At 50.0% G+C, this 15,170-nt stretch overlaps 1 protein-coding gene and 1 long non-coding RNA gene across 4 annotated transcripts in view; one reads left to right on the top strand and one right to left on the bottom strand.

Annotated features, from left to right (window-relative positions):
• The window catches only part of LOC143767987 (uncharacterized), a 35,941-nt gene extending 28,223 nt beyond the window's left edge, over positions 1 to 7,718 (bottom strand). Inside the window, exons 1-6 of one of the 3 annotated variants that reach the window (XM_077256586.1) lie at positions 7,368 to 7,718; positions 5,895 to 6,044; positions 5,586 to 5,765; positions 5,380 to 5,503; positions 5,199 to 5,296; positions 4,088 to 4,178 (exon numbers count right to left, since the gene is read on the bottom strand). In XM_077256586.1, coding sequence (XP_077112701.1) covers positions 4,088 to 4,178; positions 5,199 to 5,296; positions 5,380 to 5,503; positions 5,586 to 5,765; positions 5,895 to 6,044; positions 7,368 to 7,523 — 799 coding nt within the window. In that variant the 5' untranslated portion in view covers positions 7,524 to 7,718. Of the gene's footprint in view, positions 1 to 4,087; positions 4,179 to 5,198; positions 5,297 to 5,379; positions 5,504 to 5,585; positions 5,766 to 5,894; positions 6,045 to 7,226 lie in introns of all 3 variants that reach the window. The other 2 variants (XM_077256585.1, XM_077256587.1) reach the window with 2 other exon arrangements.
• Positions 7,719 to 8,445: 727 nt separating this feature from the next.
• The window catches only part of LOC143767992 (uncharacterized), a 71,136-nt gene continuing 64,411 nt past the window's right edge, over positions 8,446 to 15,170 (top strand). The window contains exons 1-2 of the long non-coding RNA XR_013213779.1: positions 8,446 to 8,800; positions 14,175 to 14,286. This is a non-coding gene — a long non-coding RNA (uncharacterized LOC143767992). The remainder of the gene's footprint in view (positions 8,801 to 14,174; positions 14,287 to 15,170) is intronic.

Here is a 15,170-nt window from a genome sequence, read left to right as displayed (position 1 = left end):
AGGTCTCTTGAATGTAGTTGGGCCCACTGGACCGCCGGGATGCAAGAGGTCATAGAGCCTAATAGAGACATGCCCTGACGAAGTGTTATGGAGGGAAGAGATTGTACTCTTAGCGCTAAATTTTTTATTTTTTGTATTTTGCTCTCTGGGAGCCGGCATTCCATTTGTTTGGAGTCTAGAGTGAGACCTAGGTACTCCTGAACCTGAGAAGGCACCAGTCTGGATTTTTCTAGGTTTATTAGCCAACCTAGATTTTTTAGAGAATGAATCACTAGGTCTAGTTGGCTCTTGCAATGCTGCGGGGAAGAGCCTATCACCAGGAAGTCGTCCAGATATGGTACGATTAGGGTATTTTCTTCCCTGAGGTGCGCCATTACCTCCGCCACCAACTTTGTGAAAACTCTCGGGGCGATCGCTAAGCCAAATGGTAGGGCTGAGAACTGGAAGTGACTTAGGACTCCCTGGATATGGACTGCCAGTCTGAGGAATCTTTGGTGGTCCTTGTATATTGGGACGTGATAATACGCGTCCTTTAGGTCCAGGACCACCATGAAGCATTGAGGAAATAGCATCTTGATGGATGATTTTACTGTTTCCATCTTGAATGCTTGAACCTCTAGGTAGTTGTTTAGTTTTTTTAAATTGATGATGGTCCTGAAGGAACCATCTGGCTTCTTTCTCAGGAAAAGAGGGGAATAGTAGCCTTGCCCTCTTTCCTGAGGGGGAACTTTCTGGAGTACCCCTTTTTTTACTAACCCGACAACCTCGTTTTCTAGCGTCAACTGCTCTTCTGCCGAGGATCTTGTGGGTGTTATCTTGAACGAGGGACGGGGGTACCTTTTGAATGTTAACCTCAGTCCCGACTCTATGATGTTTAGTATCCATCGACTTGAGGTAATCTTTTCCCAGGCTGGGAGAAAGAGAGATAACCTCCCCCCCACCTGGGGCGAACCTTCATTGTGAAGGCTTTTTGTTGTCATTGAGGTTTTTATTAAAGATAAAGCCCTTGTTTTTGCTCTTTTTATCTTCCCATTTCCCCTGGTTTCTCCCCGTGTTCCTACGGAAAAACCTCTTGTTCCGAAAGGGCTTCCTATAAGAGGGGAGACCCAGAGGGGGGGAAGGATTTTTTCTTGTCCCCCGCCTTTTCCAAGATGTCATCTAGGGTGGAACCAAACAAAAATTCTCCTTCACAGGGGATAGTACACAGTTTTGTTTTCGTCTGCAGGTCGCCTGGCCAATTTTTAAGCCAGAGGGCGCGCCTGGCCGCATTAGCAAACCCTGCTGCTCTGGCGGATAGCCTGATAGAGTCGGCCGAGGCATCAGCTAGGAAAGCCGCAGCCCCTCTCATTACGGGTAGTGTGTCCAGTATTGAGTCCCGAGAAGTTTTCCCCTTTAATTGGCCCTCTAGTTGGTTCAGCCAAATCATCAGGGAGCGTGAAGTACATGCTGCCGCTACCGCCGGCTTCAGGCCTCCTCCCGCTGCCTCCCAGGTACCTTTAAGAAAGGCATCTGCCTTTTTGTCCATCGGGTCTTTTAGGACTCCCATGTCCTCGAACGGGAGGGAAAATTTTTTAGAGGCCTTAGCGATCGCTACGTCTAGTTTGGGGGCCTTCTCCCAAAAGGAGCAGGATTCTTCCTCGAAGGGGTATTTTCTTTTAGGTGTTAAAAGAGCCTTTTTCATAGGCTTCTTCCATTCTTTTTTAATTAAGGCTGCTATTGTTTCGTTAAGAGGGAAAGCTCTTCTCTTTTTTTGTTCCAGGCCTCCAAACATTATGTCTTGTACCGTTTTTTTGGGGTGGGAGTCTACCAGACCCATGGTACTTCTCACGGCTTTTATGAGGCCATCAGTATCCTCTAGAGGGAAACAGTTATGTCCCCCTGAGGAAGAAGTAGATGATGAAGATGAGGTGGAGGAGTTAACGGACACCGAACTCTCACTATCACTTCCTGATTCTGAGACGGGAGATGGGGACCTGAGTCTGGCTTTCTTCCTTCTTTTCCCACTTTTTAGTGATCTGAAGGTGTCCTCTACTTGATCTTTAATCAGGCTCTTAAGGTCTGTTGCAAACCCAGGAAGGTTTTCGGATAAGGTTTGCTGAATGCAAGTATTGCATAGTCTCTTATCCCATGTAGGTGGAAGATCCTCTCTACAGATGGCGCAACTTTTGTGCTTAGTTTTACATACGCTTTTCCTCCCCTATAAGAGACAAATAATAATCTTACTGTCTCTGACATTCACGAAGATCCACTTACCACCTCCAGGACCCATAAATACCAGTTGGGGATTGTCTGCCTCTGGCTTCTTCCCCGACGCCGTACTGGACTCCTTACTGTGTAGGGACCTTTGGCGTTCTTTGCTGGTGTCCTGGTGCCCTTTCTGCTGTCGCCTTTTTTGCTGCTGCTGCGGCGATGCTACCGGTGGAGGTGACTCGGGCTGAGGTGATGTCGGGTCGCTCATACTGCTGCTGGTCTGCGGATGCTGAGCTGACGCTGCGGCACTACTGCTCATGAGGCTCTTTTGCTTATTACAGCAGAGCCACTGGGAGGATGTGCATCTCCGTATTTAAATTCTCCCGCCGCTTCACGCAGCCCGCGGGGAGGAGCGCCGAACTCCCAAGCAATTAGCTCGGCGCTCACCGCCGGCGCCTGCGCAGATCGCTCCTCCAAGCAGCGCCCCGTCGGCGCCTGCGCTGACCGCGCTCAGCGCTCGAGCGGCGCTTTCCGGCGCCTGCGCAGATCGCTCTAGTGAGCGGCGCCCCGCCGGCGCCTGCGCAGGCCGTGCTTGAGCGTCATCCGCAGTCCGCGTTCTCGCGGGACCAGCCTGGATCCCGGGCATGCGCCGATTTCCAAGATGGCGCCCAGGAAGCAGTTATGGCGCTGCTGACCGGCGCCCCCGGTCCTATGCAGCCCTTGTAGCGCGTCCTCTGCACGCCCGATGGCGGTGCAGCGTGCAGTCTCATGCTTACTCAGGGAGGGTCGCGCTGCACCTCCCACAACCACAGAGGGACCCCCCTGGATGTTGTTGCTGCTGCATCTTACCTAGGGGAGGTGACCGCGATTCCTTATCACCTCCCCCGCACACCCTGTTGCCCCTGGCTCCCAGCGGTGGCGCTTCGGGTCACCACCCTAGCCGAGGCAGAGGGACCCCAGCTGCCTTGAATCGGACTGGTTGGCCCCGGAATTCCAACGTCGACTGGTAAGTCCGTAGGTCTCCCATCAAAGACAGGAAACCAACTGATGCAGGAGGGTGGTACCGCCTTTTTTATCCGTAGGTTTCCTGTCCTTGGTGGGCGGATCCCCTCTCTCCGTGGTGCCGTCATGGGCGATCAGAGAAACAATGTAATTTATGAGGTGGAGTGAATCCATGAAAACAGGGCTCAAGCCAACACATCTCCTGCAGGGGTGAATAAATGTAGATTACAGCCATCAGCCACGCACAGCTCAGAGATATATCGTGGCACAGGTGTAATGGGTTTTATGTAGATTATCACAATCCTCCTTGAAGTTTTAATACGAATTGAAAAGTCAGGATAAAGGGAAACTCTGCTGTTATTGTACAGAAATTCACACTTGGCCTCACTGCACATTTAATGTTGTCGATCATAAAAGGGAAGTTTGGCCAGAAAGACTGGACCTGGTCTTGTAGGGACCATATGAGCACATTCAGCAGCACAGGAGGGAGAGAAGATGGATTCATCCAATAAGATATCAGGGATCTAGGAAGCCAACAGCATCATTACCCTCCGCTTTCTCTTACAGTCCCATCATAATAGTTTTCAAGTGATTTTCTATCCGGTCAGCACATTCTACGTACGCTGTAATTTGGCTTTATAGTTTACAGATCTGGGCAGGTAACAGGGTCTCCTAATCTCAGGGGGTAGGTGGATCTACCAGGTTGTACGTTCTATAGAAAAGGGCTTTCAATGACCAAAGTCATTTGAACAGTTTTGGGTGGAGGAGAATGTTGTGGTCTAGAGGCAAAATGGTGATCATGGTAATACGGCCGGACTACACCACCGATAAAGCAGCCACAGCCGGTGACTGAGAAGAATCTGTGACTTCTCTGCATTTAGTGGTCACTACTCACCTGGGTAGTCATATGTAGGAATCTCCTCTTTACACCGCTCATCACCCCTCACATATGTCTCTGTAGTATTAATATGGGTCAGATCTTCACCCTGAAACAAATATTATAAAAGTCACAGACAGATGGAGAAATCACATCTATGATCAGCTCTAATCCTGCCATCTCCACCGTTCTCTTTACACAAGTATAAAACATATACCGTATATACTCGAGTATAAGCCGACCCGAGTATAAGCCGAGACCCCTAATTTTGCCACAAAAACTGGGAAAGCTTAATGACTCCAGTATAAGCCTAGCGTGGGAAATGCAGCAGCTACCAGTAAATGTCAAAAATAAAATAGATACCAATAAAAGTAAAAATAATTGAGACATCAGTAGGTTAAGTGTTTGAATATCCATATTGAATCAGGAGCCCCATAAGATGCTCCATATAAAACTGTGCCCCATGTAATGCTGCTGCAATAAAAAAAAAAGACATACTCACGTCTCGTTGCTGCCCCCGTCTCTCCGCAGTGATTGTTCAGGCAGAGGGTGGCGCACACTAACACATCATTGCGCCCTCTGACCTGAACAGTCACAGCAAGAGGACAGGGAAGATGGAGCGACGCCCTGTGGTGGAACGCGGACAGGTGACTATGAAATACTCACCTGCTCCCGGCGCGGTCCTTGGCAGCTTCTCCCAGACAGATGATCTCCGGCGCCCGCAGCTTCTGCCTCTGTTCAGCAGTCACGTGGTACCGCTCATTACAGTAATGAATATGCGGCTCCACCACTGTGGGAGTGGAGTCCATGTTCATTACTTTAATGAGCGGTACCACGTGACCGCTGAACAGAGGAAAAGCTGCGTGTGCCCAGAGACCATGGGACATGCAAGGACAGCGCCAGGAGCAGGTGAGTATGTGACAGCCGTCTGTCCCCCTCACCCGCCGCCAACCATGAGTCGAGTATAAGCCGAGAGGGGAACTTTCATCCCAAAAAATTGGGCTGAAAATCTCGGCTTATACTCGAATATATACGGTAATACTGGTGGATAAAACAAGACTGGGCACAAGACCTTCACAGCCTTCTACACATCATAGGGGAGATCTCCTGACACCTTCTCTCCATCTACCTGATGATCCTGAGGAGATTTGGGATCTTCTTGCTTGCAGTCCTCTGGAAGAAGAGGATGAGGACATCTCTCTGGTGTTGCCCTCTTACTGGATAAATCTGGAGGAAACACATACAGGGACTGAATTCATTCTTTACATACAGATAATTATAGGCTGTGTGTAATTAGTCCTGTCTATTACCTGGTGATGTGAGGGGCTGGGGAACCTCCATCATGACATCCTTGTACAGATCTTTGTGTCCTTCTAAATACTCCCACTCCTCCATGGAGAAATAGACGGAGACATCCTGACACCTTATAGGAACCTGACACATACAATGATACCGTCATCCCCCGATCCCTTCATAGCGTTACTGTATAATGTCCCAGCATTCCCAACAGTGTCACCTCTCCAGTCAGCAGCTCAATCATCTTGTAGGTGAGTTCTAGGATCTTCTGGTCATTGATGTCCTCATGTATCAGGGGGTGAGGTGGAGGCCCCGTGATTGGGTTCAGGAGTCTTCCCCATCCCTCAGACACAGGGTCCTGACAGCGCTCACTAGAGGTCTTCTTCACCACTGTGTAATCCTGGTCATGGAGAGACACATGAATAAATCTCACTACAGACATTTCCAGAGTCCTCACCTCTCCAGTTCTGTCCATCTGTTATTCCCATAGATAAGAATGATGTAATGTGACGTCATCAGAACCTCTCACCTCTCCAGTAAGACGGAAGAGGATCTCTAGGGTGAGGTGCATTATCCTCTCCACCATCTTGTCTCTGTCCATTTCCATCCTTGATGGGTAAATCAGGAAAATTCTCTTATATAGAAGATCTTCACTGAAAGGATCCGATATTGTAGAGACCTGAATGAGAAGAAGATGAGCCGATGTAACATCATAAGAATCATGTGTAATATATGGGGGCACACAGGGGACATTACTAATATATGGAGGCACATAGGGGAGAGTACTAATATATGGGGGCACATTGGGGACATCACTAATATATGGGGGCACACAGGGGTCAGTAGTAATATATGGGGGCACACAGGGGCCAGCAGTAATATATGGGGGCACACAGGGGCCAGCAGTAATATATGGGGGCACACAGGGGCCAGTAGTGATCTATGGGGGCACACAGGGGTCAGTACTAATATGTGGGGGCACACAGGGGCCAGTAGAAATACATGGGGGCACACGGGGGCCAGTAGTAATATATGGGGGCACACGGGGGCCAGTAGTAATATATGGGGGCACACGGGGGCCAGTAGTAATACATGGGGGCACACGGGGGCCAGTAGTAATACATGGGGGCACACGGGGGCCAGTAGTAATATATGGGGGCACACGGGGGCCAGCAGTAATATATGGGGGCACACAGGGGCAGTAGTAATATATCGACGTACACGGGGGCCAGTAGTGATCTATGGGGGCACACAGGGGTCAGTACTAATATGTGGGGGCACACGGGGGCCAGTAGTAATACATGGGGGCACACGGGGGCCAGTAGTAATACATGGGGGCACACGGGGGCCAGTAGTAATATATGGGGGCACACGGGGGCCAGTAGTAATACATGGGGGCACACGGGGGCCAGTAGTAATATATGGGGGCACACGGAGGCCAGTAGTAATATATGGGGGCACACGGGGGCCAGTAGTAATATATGGGGGCACACGGGGGCCAGCAGTAATATATGGGGGCACACGGGGGCCAGCAGTAATATATGGGGGCACACGGGGGCCAGCAGTAATATATGGGGGCACACAGGGGCAGTAGTAATATATGGGGGCACACGGGGGCCAGTAGCGATCTATGGGGGCACACGGGGGCCAGTAGTAATATATGGGGGCACACGGGGGCCAGTGGTAACATAGGGGGCACACAGCGGCCACTAATACTAGTTAGAGCCACATAGAAGGACTTATGGCCCCTGTAGGTGAATAGGGGATATTATCATGTGGGGGAAGAAAGGAAAGTGATAACAGTGGCCGGTACACAGGGGAGGACATTACTGTCTGGAGACAAAGAGGAAACCGCACTCACTGCACAGACACAGCCAGGACTCCCAGGTGTGAATAAGCGCTATAGTGAGGGCGATAATACCGCGTGTGCAGCGCTGCGGAGGATGGAGGCGATATAGGAAAAGAAATCCCCCACATGGAGGATGACGAGGACTGCACAGACCTCCACCTGCAGAAGCGGACACCGGGAATCCACGGGAAGAAAGGAGCTTCTGGGGTAAACACTACACTGTGTGGCTCCTCCTCCATGTGTGAAGTCATTTCCGGGGCGTGTCCTGACAAGCCGCCAATGCACAGGTTGCCTGCAGGCAGCAGCCATACAGTCCAGGCTCAGCCGTCAGAACACAGATCCCTGCCGTGTCCTGACCGCATTGTGCGGCCGGCGACTCCAGCTCCCACCAGCCAGTGTGCTGCCCCCCACTGCGCAGCCGCCCGAGGCCCCGACCTTGCCGTCACGTGGCGCTGACAGAGACACGGGACTACATTTCCCGGCGTTCCCTGCTTGTCGCTTCCGGAGTGACGCTCGGGTTTGTCACGTGCGGGTAACTTTCTCTGCAGCTTTTGTACAATCGGATGGCTGCTCTGTGCCCACAGGACCTGTGATGAGGTCACAGGAGGGGAGGAGTCAGGGGTCACATGATCAGGGGCCTCAGTGTATGCAGGACCCTGCTGTGCTGGTTGTCATGGTGCCGGAAGAGGGGAAGTTATGTGTGAGGTCAGGTTTACAGTGTGGATGGAGCGGAGCCGTGTGTGTACGAGGTGTACGGAGCGGAGCCGTGTGTGTACGAGGTGTACGGAGCGGAGCCGCTTGTGTACGGAGCAGATCCGCTAGTGTACGAGGTGTACGGAGTGGAACCGTGGGTGTACAAAGCGGAGCCATGTGTGTACGAGGTGTACGGAGCGGAGCCATGTGTGTACGAGGTGTACGGAGCGGAGCCGTGTGTGTACGAGGTGTACGGAGCGGAGCCGTGTGTGTACGAGGTGTACAGAGCGGAGCCGTGTGTGTACGAGGTGTACGGAGCGGAGCCATGTGTGTACGAGGTGTACAGAGCGGAGCCGTGTGTGTATGAGGTGTACGGAGCGGAGCCGTGTGTGTACGAGGTGTACGGAGCAGAGCCATGTGTGTACGAGGTGTACGGAGCGGAGCCGTGTGTGTACGAGGTGTACGGAGCGGAGCCATGTGTGTACGAGGTGTACAGAGCGGAGCCGTGTGTGTATGAGGTGTACGGAGCGGAGCCGTGTGTACGAGGTGTACGGAGCGGAGCCGCGTGTGTACAAGTTGTACAGAGCGGAGCAGCTTGTGTACGGAGTGGAGCCGTGGGTGTACAAAGCGGAGCCATGTGTGTACGAGGTGTATGGAGCGGAGCCGCATGTGTACGAGGTGTAGAGAGCGGAGCCGCTTGTGTACGAGGTGTACGGAGCAGAGCCGCTTGTGTACTAGGTGTACGGAGCGGAGCCGCGTGTGTACGGAGCAGAGCCGCGTGTGTACGAAGTGTACAGACGGAGCCGCGTGTGTACGAGGTGTACAGAGCGAAGCCACGTGTGTACAGAGCAGAGTCGCGTGTACATAACTCCCCACCGTCCAGGATCCAGCAGGTATGTCCCGATCTTGAGACTCTGTCCCGGCCGGGATCCTCCTTTTCCCGCATGGCCTAAGACCAAATGTACCGCTGCCTTAAAATGCTTGCGCAATCGCTAGCTGTGTCAGATCATAGCAGATATTCCTCCTCGCTCTGACTCTGACTGGCACAGGAGACACGGAGATGTCTTTATCAGTGCTGCAGCGACGTGAGCAGTCAGCGACGCGGCTGGATGACATCATTCAGCGCCGCGGGAGAGGAAGCTGCCGGCTGCTGCGAGGGAGCGCAGTGAGAGGTGTGTGTGGTGAAGGAGAAGGCAATGATGGGGGTGGGGTAACTATGTGGGCCCATTATACTGTACGCAGCATCATGTGGGGCCTTTTTACTGTATGGAGCATCATGTGGGCCCATTATACAGTATTGAGCATCATGTGTGGCCATTATACAGTATGGAGCATCATGTGTAGCCATTATACAGTATTGAGCATCATGTATGGCCATTATACAGTATGGGGCACTGTGGGGCCATTATACAGTATTGAGCATCATGTGTAGCCATTATACAGTATGGAGCATCATGTGTAGCCATTATACAGTATTGAGCATCATGTGTGGCCATTATACAGTATGGAGCACTGTGGGGCCATTATACAGTATTGAGCATCATGTGTGGCCATTATACAGTATGGAGCACTGTGGGGCCATTATACAGTATTGAGCATCATGTATGGTCATTATACAGTATTGAGCATCAGCTCAGCAGTCGCATCCTCCCTTATTATGAATATTATGGGAGAATTCATAATAAGGGAGGATGCGACTGCTGTTGGGAGAAAACCCGAAGGAATGAGTCTTTGAATGGGCACGCAGAGGGCCTCCTCATATGTACGGGCATCGTCATCCCACTACACGCTGTGAAGCAAAGAACGTACATCTCGGGTGAGATCGTTCCTGTATTTACGCAGTAATTGTTACCGGCTTCTAGTTTGGCCTGCTTTAAAGCTCATTGTGTATGCAGGCTGTGGGGAAAGCAAAAAATACCTAAGGGTACTGTTTTACATGGTGTGAGCTTCCATGAGAAAAAGGTGTTTTGTTGTTCACCATTTTAGAGCTTTGTAGCGCTCGCTGGTAACGTTTTGGCAGTATTTGTACATTGTGAGTTATGTTTTTGATATTTATGTTCGTTCTTGGAGCATGAGGGTTCTTTTAATTGATTGAATTAAAAGTTAATTTTTATTTAACTACAGTTCTACCTTGCTATATACACTTTTTGAACTGATTGGTGGTACCAGATTATTAGGTCCATTATATAGTATGGAGCATCATGTGTGGCCATTATACAGTATGGAGCATCATGTGGGGCCATTATACAATATGGAGCATCATGTGGGGCCATGATACAGTATGGAGCATCATGTGTGGACATTATACAGTATTGAGCATCATGTGTGACCATTATACAGTATGGAGCATCATGTGTGGCCATTATACAGTATTGAGCATCATGTGGGGCCATTAAACAGTATTGAGCATCATGTGGGGCCATTATACAGTATGGAGCACCGTGGGGCCATTATACAGTATGGAGCATCATGTGTGGCCATTATACAGTATGGAGCATCATGTGTGGCCATTATACAGTACGGAGCATCATGTGGAGTCATACAGTATGGAGCATCATGTGGGGCCATTATACAGTATTGAGCATTATGTGGGGCCATTATACTGTATGGAGCACTGTGTGGCCATTATACTGTACGCAGCATCTTGTGTGGCCAGTATACAGTATTGAGCATCATGTGCGACCATTATACAGTATTGAGCATCATATGTGGCCATAAGGCTGGGTTCACATTACGTTTACAGCAGCCCGTTTAACACATACCGTAACGGGCTGCTGTAAACGTAAGTGCCGGTATGGCAGCACGCTAGCGCAGATAGAGCATCTGCTAGCTCTCTCTGCGCTAGCAGTGACGGACCCGGAAACGCCGCAGCCCGTGTCTCATGGTCCGTCACTCAATGACGGCACATCCCTAGTGCACGCCAATTTTGGGCGTGCACTAGTGATGTGTCCGACATAGGAATTAATGGCGGCCGTTAAGGACTACGTTACACCGCGTTTATGCCGCGGTGTAACATAGTCCGTCTAACGGATACCCATAACGTAGTGTGAACCCAGCCTTATACAGTATTGAGCATCATGTGGGGCCATTAAACAGTATTGAGCATCATGTGGGGCCATTATACAGTATGGAGCACCGTGGGGCCATTATACAGTATGGAGCATCATGTGTGGCCATTATACAGTATGGAGCATCATGTGTGGCCATTATACAGTACGGAGCATCATGTGGAGTCATACAGTATGGAGCATCATGTGGGGCCATTATACAGTATTGAGCATTATGTGGGGCCATTATACTGTATGGAGCACTGTGTGGCCATTATACTGTACGCAGCATCTTGTGTGGCCAGTATACAGTATTGAGCATCATGTGCGACCATTATACAGTATTGAGCATCATATGTGGCCATAAGGCTGGGTTCACATTACGTTTACAGCAGCCCGTTTAACACATACCGTAACGGGCTGCTGTAAACGTAAGTGCCGGTATGGCAGCACGCTAGCGCAGATAGAGCATCTGCTAGCTCTATCTGCGCTAGCAGTGACGGACCCGGAAACGCCGCAGCCCGTGTCTCATGGTCCGTCACTCAATGACGGCACATCCCTAGTGCACGCCAATTTTGGGCGTGCACTAGTGATGTGTCCGACATAGGAATTAATGGCGGCCGTTAAGGACTACGTTACACCGCGTTTATGCCGCGGTGTAACATAGTCCGTCTAACGGATACCCATAACGTAGTGTGAACCCAGCCTTATACAGTATGGAGCATCATGTGTGACCATTATACAGTATTGAGCATCATGTGTGGCCATTGTACAATATGGAGCACTGTGTGTCCATTATACAATATGGAGCATCATGTGCTGCCATTATACAGTATGGAGCATCATGTGTGACCATTATACAGGATTGAGCATTATGTGTGGCCATTATACAGTATGGAGCACTGTATGACCATTATACAATATGGAGCATCATGTGGGACCATTATACAGTATGGAGCGCTGTGGGGCCATTATACATTATGGAGCATCAAGTGTGGCCATTAGACAGTATGGAGCACGATGTGGCCATATTTTTTGTTTATAATTATTGTTTATAAAACAATGTGATCAGCAGTGCTAAATGGGTGTGGTCGGGGCGTGAATATGGGTATGACTAGTTGTGAAATGGGTGTGGTCAGGCGTGGCCTAAAATTTGCACACACACATTAAGAATAAAGTTTTTTAATGAAACAATTAAACACACAGGTTTAACATCATTTTTTTTACACGCTCAATCCAAGTGAAGCCCTCGTTCTCCTGTAAAGAATCCAAAATAGAAAAGCAACAATATCCTGTCCATACCTGTCCGCTGTACAGTCAAGTCCCACGCTGTAAATGCATCTCAAAGGGTTAAATAGTTTACAACCCGGAGTGGTGCTAATGCTACAGGCCGGGCTGTAAACCACGGAGGAATGAATGAAAAGCTGCCTGCGCAGCCTCCCCGCCTGACTGGGCATGAACTCATTAGTGTGGGAAAGTTTCTGAACATTTTCCTACGCTGTCAAGTTCCCCTCAGTTCAGGCAGGGCCGATTACCGCCGAGGTCACTGAGCATGTGCAGACTCGCCGCCTGACACGGTAAACTGACAGTGTGGGAAAATCTGCGCTCCAGGAGGCAAATCGTGCTCCGTCCCTCGTGAGTCTCTCCGTATGGCTAAGCAGTACTGTACTGCCACATATGTGGTATTGCTACATTCAGCAGAAATTGTAGGACACATTTTGGAGCCATTTTTACCCATTTCCCTGTGTGAAAATGTAACATTTTGGGCTAGAACAAAATTTTTGTAAAAATGTAATTTAGCTTTTCTTCACAGTCCATTGGTATAAAGTTCTGTGACTCATCTGTGGTGTCAATATGATTACTGCACCCTGAGAGGAGTTCATTGAGAGGTGTAGTTTGTAAAATGAGGTCACTTATGGGGGATTCTGCTGTTTTGGCCCCTCAGGGGCTCTGCTAATGTGACATGGCACCCTGAAACCAGTCCATCAAAATCCGAACCTCAGTATGGCGCTCCTTCCCTTCTGAGCTTTGCACTGTGCCTCAAAAGTAGTGTTCCCCACATATGGGGTATCGGCACATTGCACAGCAAAGTTGGGGGGCATTTTTTGCTTCAGTTTTGGTGAAGCACCTGAAGGGTTAATAAACATCTTAAATGTGGTGTTGAGCACCTTGAGGGGTGCAGTTTTTAGACTGGTGTCACTTTTGGGTATTTTCTGTTATATAGACCCCTCAAACTCACTTGTGTGACTATTGTGTGGGACATGACTCTCTGGTTTAAAGGCATCAAAATTAAAACTTGGAAAATAGAAAAATTTTCACAAATAAGTGCAAGTCATATAGAAGAAATGTTCCTACTATCATGAAGGACAATATGGCGCGAGAAAAAAAATCTCCGAATCATTGGGATCCATTGAAGCTCCAGAGTCATTATCTCATGAAGTGACACTGGTCAGGAAGGTGAAAACAGGCTTGGGGAGAAAGGGGTTAAAAGCCGCCGGGGACAAAGCCGCATGAGAGGCTAGTGGAAAAGATTAGTGATGAGCGAGTGAGTATACTCGGATGGTCTCCGAGCATTTCTGAGTGCTCGGAGATTTCGTTTTTGTCTTTGTTGATGCAGCTGCATGATTTACGGCTTCTAGCCAGCCTGAGTACATGTGGGCTTTGCCTGGTTGTTAGGAAATCCCACATGTGTTCAAGCTGTCTAGCAGCCGCAAATCTTGCAGCTACGGAGACAGAAACGAAATCTCTGAGCAGTCACAAATACTCAGAGACCGCCCGAGCGTGCTGGGGAAAACCTGAGCAAGGAGTATACCCGCTCATCACTGGAAAAGATCTGTGGCCAGCGGCTTCTTCCCACCTGCTTCCCTTCAGTACTAGGTCTCTCTGTGTGCGTGTCACTCCAGGGCAGCGAGCGGGTAGAAGCGGACATGGCCGACATCCAGCCAATGCCTGATACTTGCCCATGGTTCTCATCCACAATGTGATCATAGCCCTTGGCTCATGGCTGACCAATAACAATTGGAGCGGTGCATAGTCTGCTCCTCCTCACTTCTGCTCCCGGCATTGTGTCTCTTGTGAGCCGGTGATGCCATGGAAGTTGTAGTCTTTGTGACTGCCAGGATGACTGGACCACGCCACACACACTGGATTGCTCACCTCTTCTCACCACATTTCCTTTTAGTGTGATGCTTTTGACATATATTCTATGTTTTAATTCCAGGCCTTAAACCCGGCAGCGTTTCCGCCAACCCCGTGAGGAGTCAGCCCATCACATGTCCTGAATGTGAGCGGAGGTTTGACCACAGACAACTGCTGTTAGGTCACCTGAAACAGTAAGATGACGACAAGATGTCCTCCAGCATGACATCTGTAATTTCTTCATTTCTACACAGGGTTACCTGTCAGTTTCTGTCATAGTCCTTGTTTGCTCTGGTGAAGGAAACGATGGATATTTTCATTGCTATTATTAGGTAGTGTTCAGATGTTGTCCCAACACAATTAGTTGATTTTTTATATATTCGTGTATAAGCCTAGTATTTCAGCATATTTTTTATGCTGAAAATGCCCCCCTCGTCTTATACACGAGTCATTGTCAAAGCCAACGGGGGAGGGGGAGCGGTGGAGCAGCGGGTAGCAGAGGCAGGAGTCGGCAGGGGAGGGGGAGCAGCGGGTGACAGAGACAGGAGCTGGCAATGGAGTGGGAGCGGCGGAGCAGCAGGTAACAGAGGCAGGAGCTGGCGAGGGAGGGGGAGTGCTGGAGCAGCAGGTACCAGAGGCAGGAGACGACGGGGGAGGGGGATCGGTGGAGCAGCAGGTAACAGGCAGGAGCCAGCGAGGGAGGGGGAGCGGTGGGTGACAGGCAGGAGCCAGTGGGGGAAGGGGAGCAGCAGGTAACAGAGGCAGGAGCCAGCGAGGGACAGAGGGAAGAGGACCCTGCCCTTGCGGGCTTACATTCTACAGGATTATGGGGAAGGAGACAGTAGGTCGAGGGTTGCAGTAGCTCCAATGGTGTTGAGGTGGCTGTGTGGTCTTTACAGGCTGTAAGCTTCTTTGAAGAGATGGGTTTTCAGGTTTCTTTTGAAGGATCCAAAAGTAGTGGATAACCGGATGTGTTGGGGCACTGAATTCCAGAGGATGGGTGATATTCGGGAGAAGTCTTGGATGTGATTGGGTGAGGAGCCAATAAGCGTGGAGGAGAGGAGGAGATTATGTGAGG

This window comes from Ranitomeya variabilis, chromosome 4 (genome assembly GCF_051348905.1).
Source record: "Ranitomeya variabilis isolate aRanVar5 chromosome 4, aRanVar5.hap1, whole genome shotgun sequence".
Lineage (NCBI taxonomy): Eukaryota > Metazoa > Chordata > Amphibia > Anura > Dendrobatidae > Ranitomeya > Ranitomeya variabilis.
The sequence above is the reverse complement of the archived record's forward strand: the minus strand, read 5'-3'. Positions and strand labels throughout refer to the sequence as shown.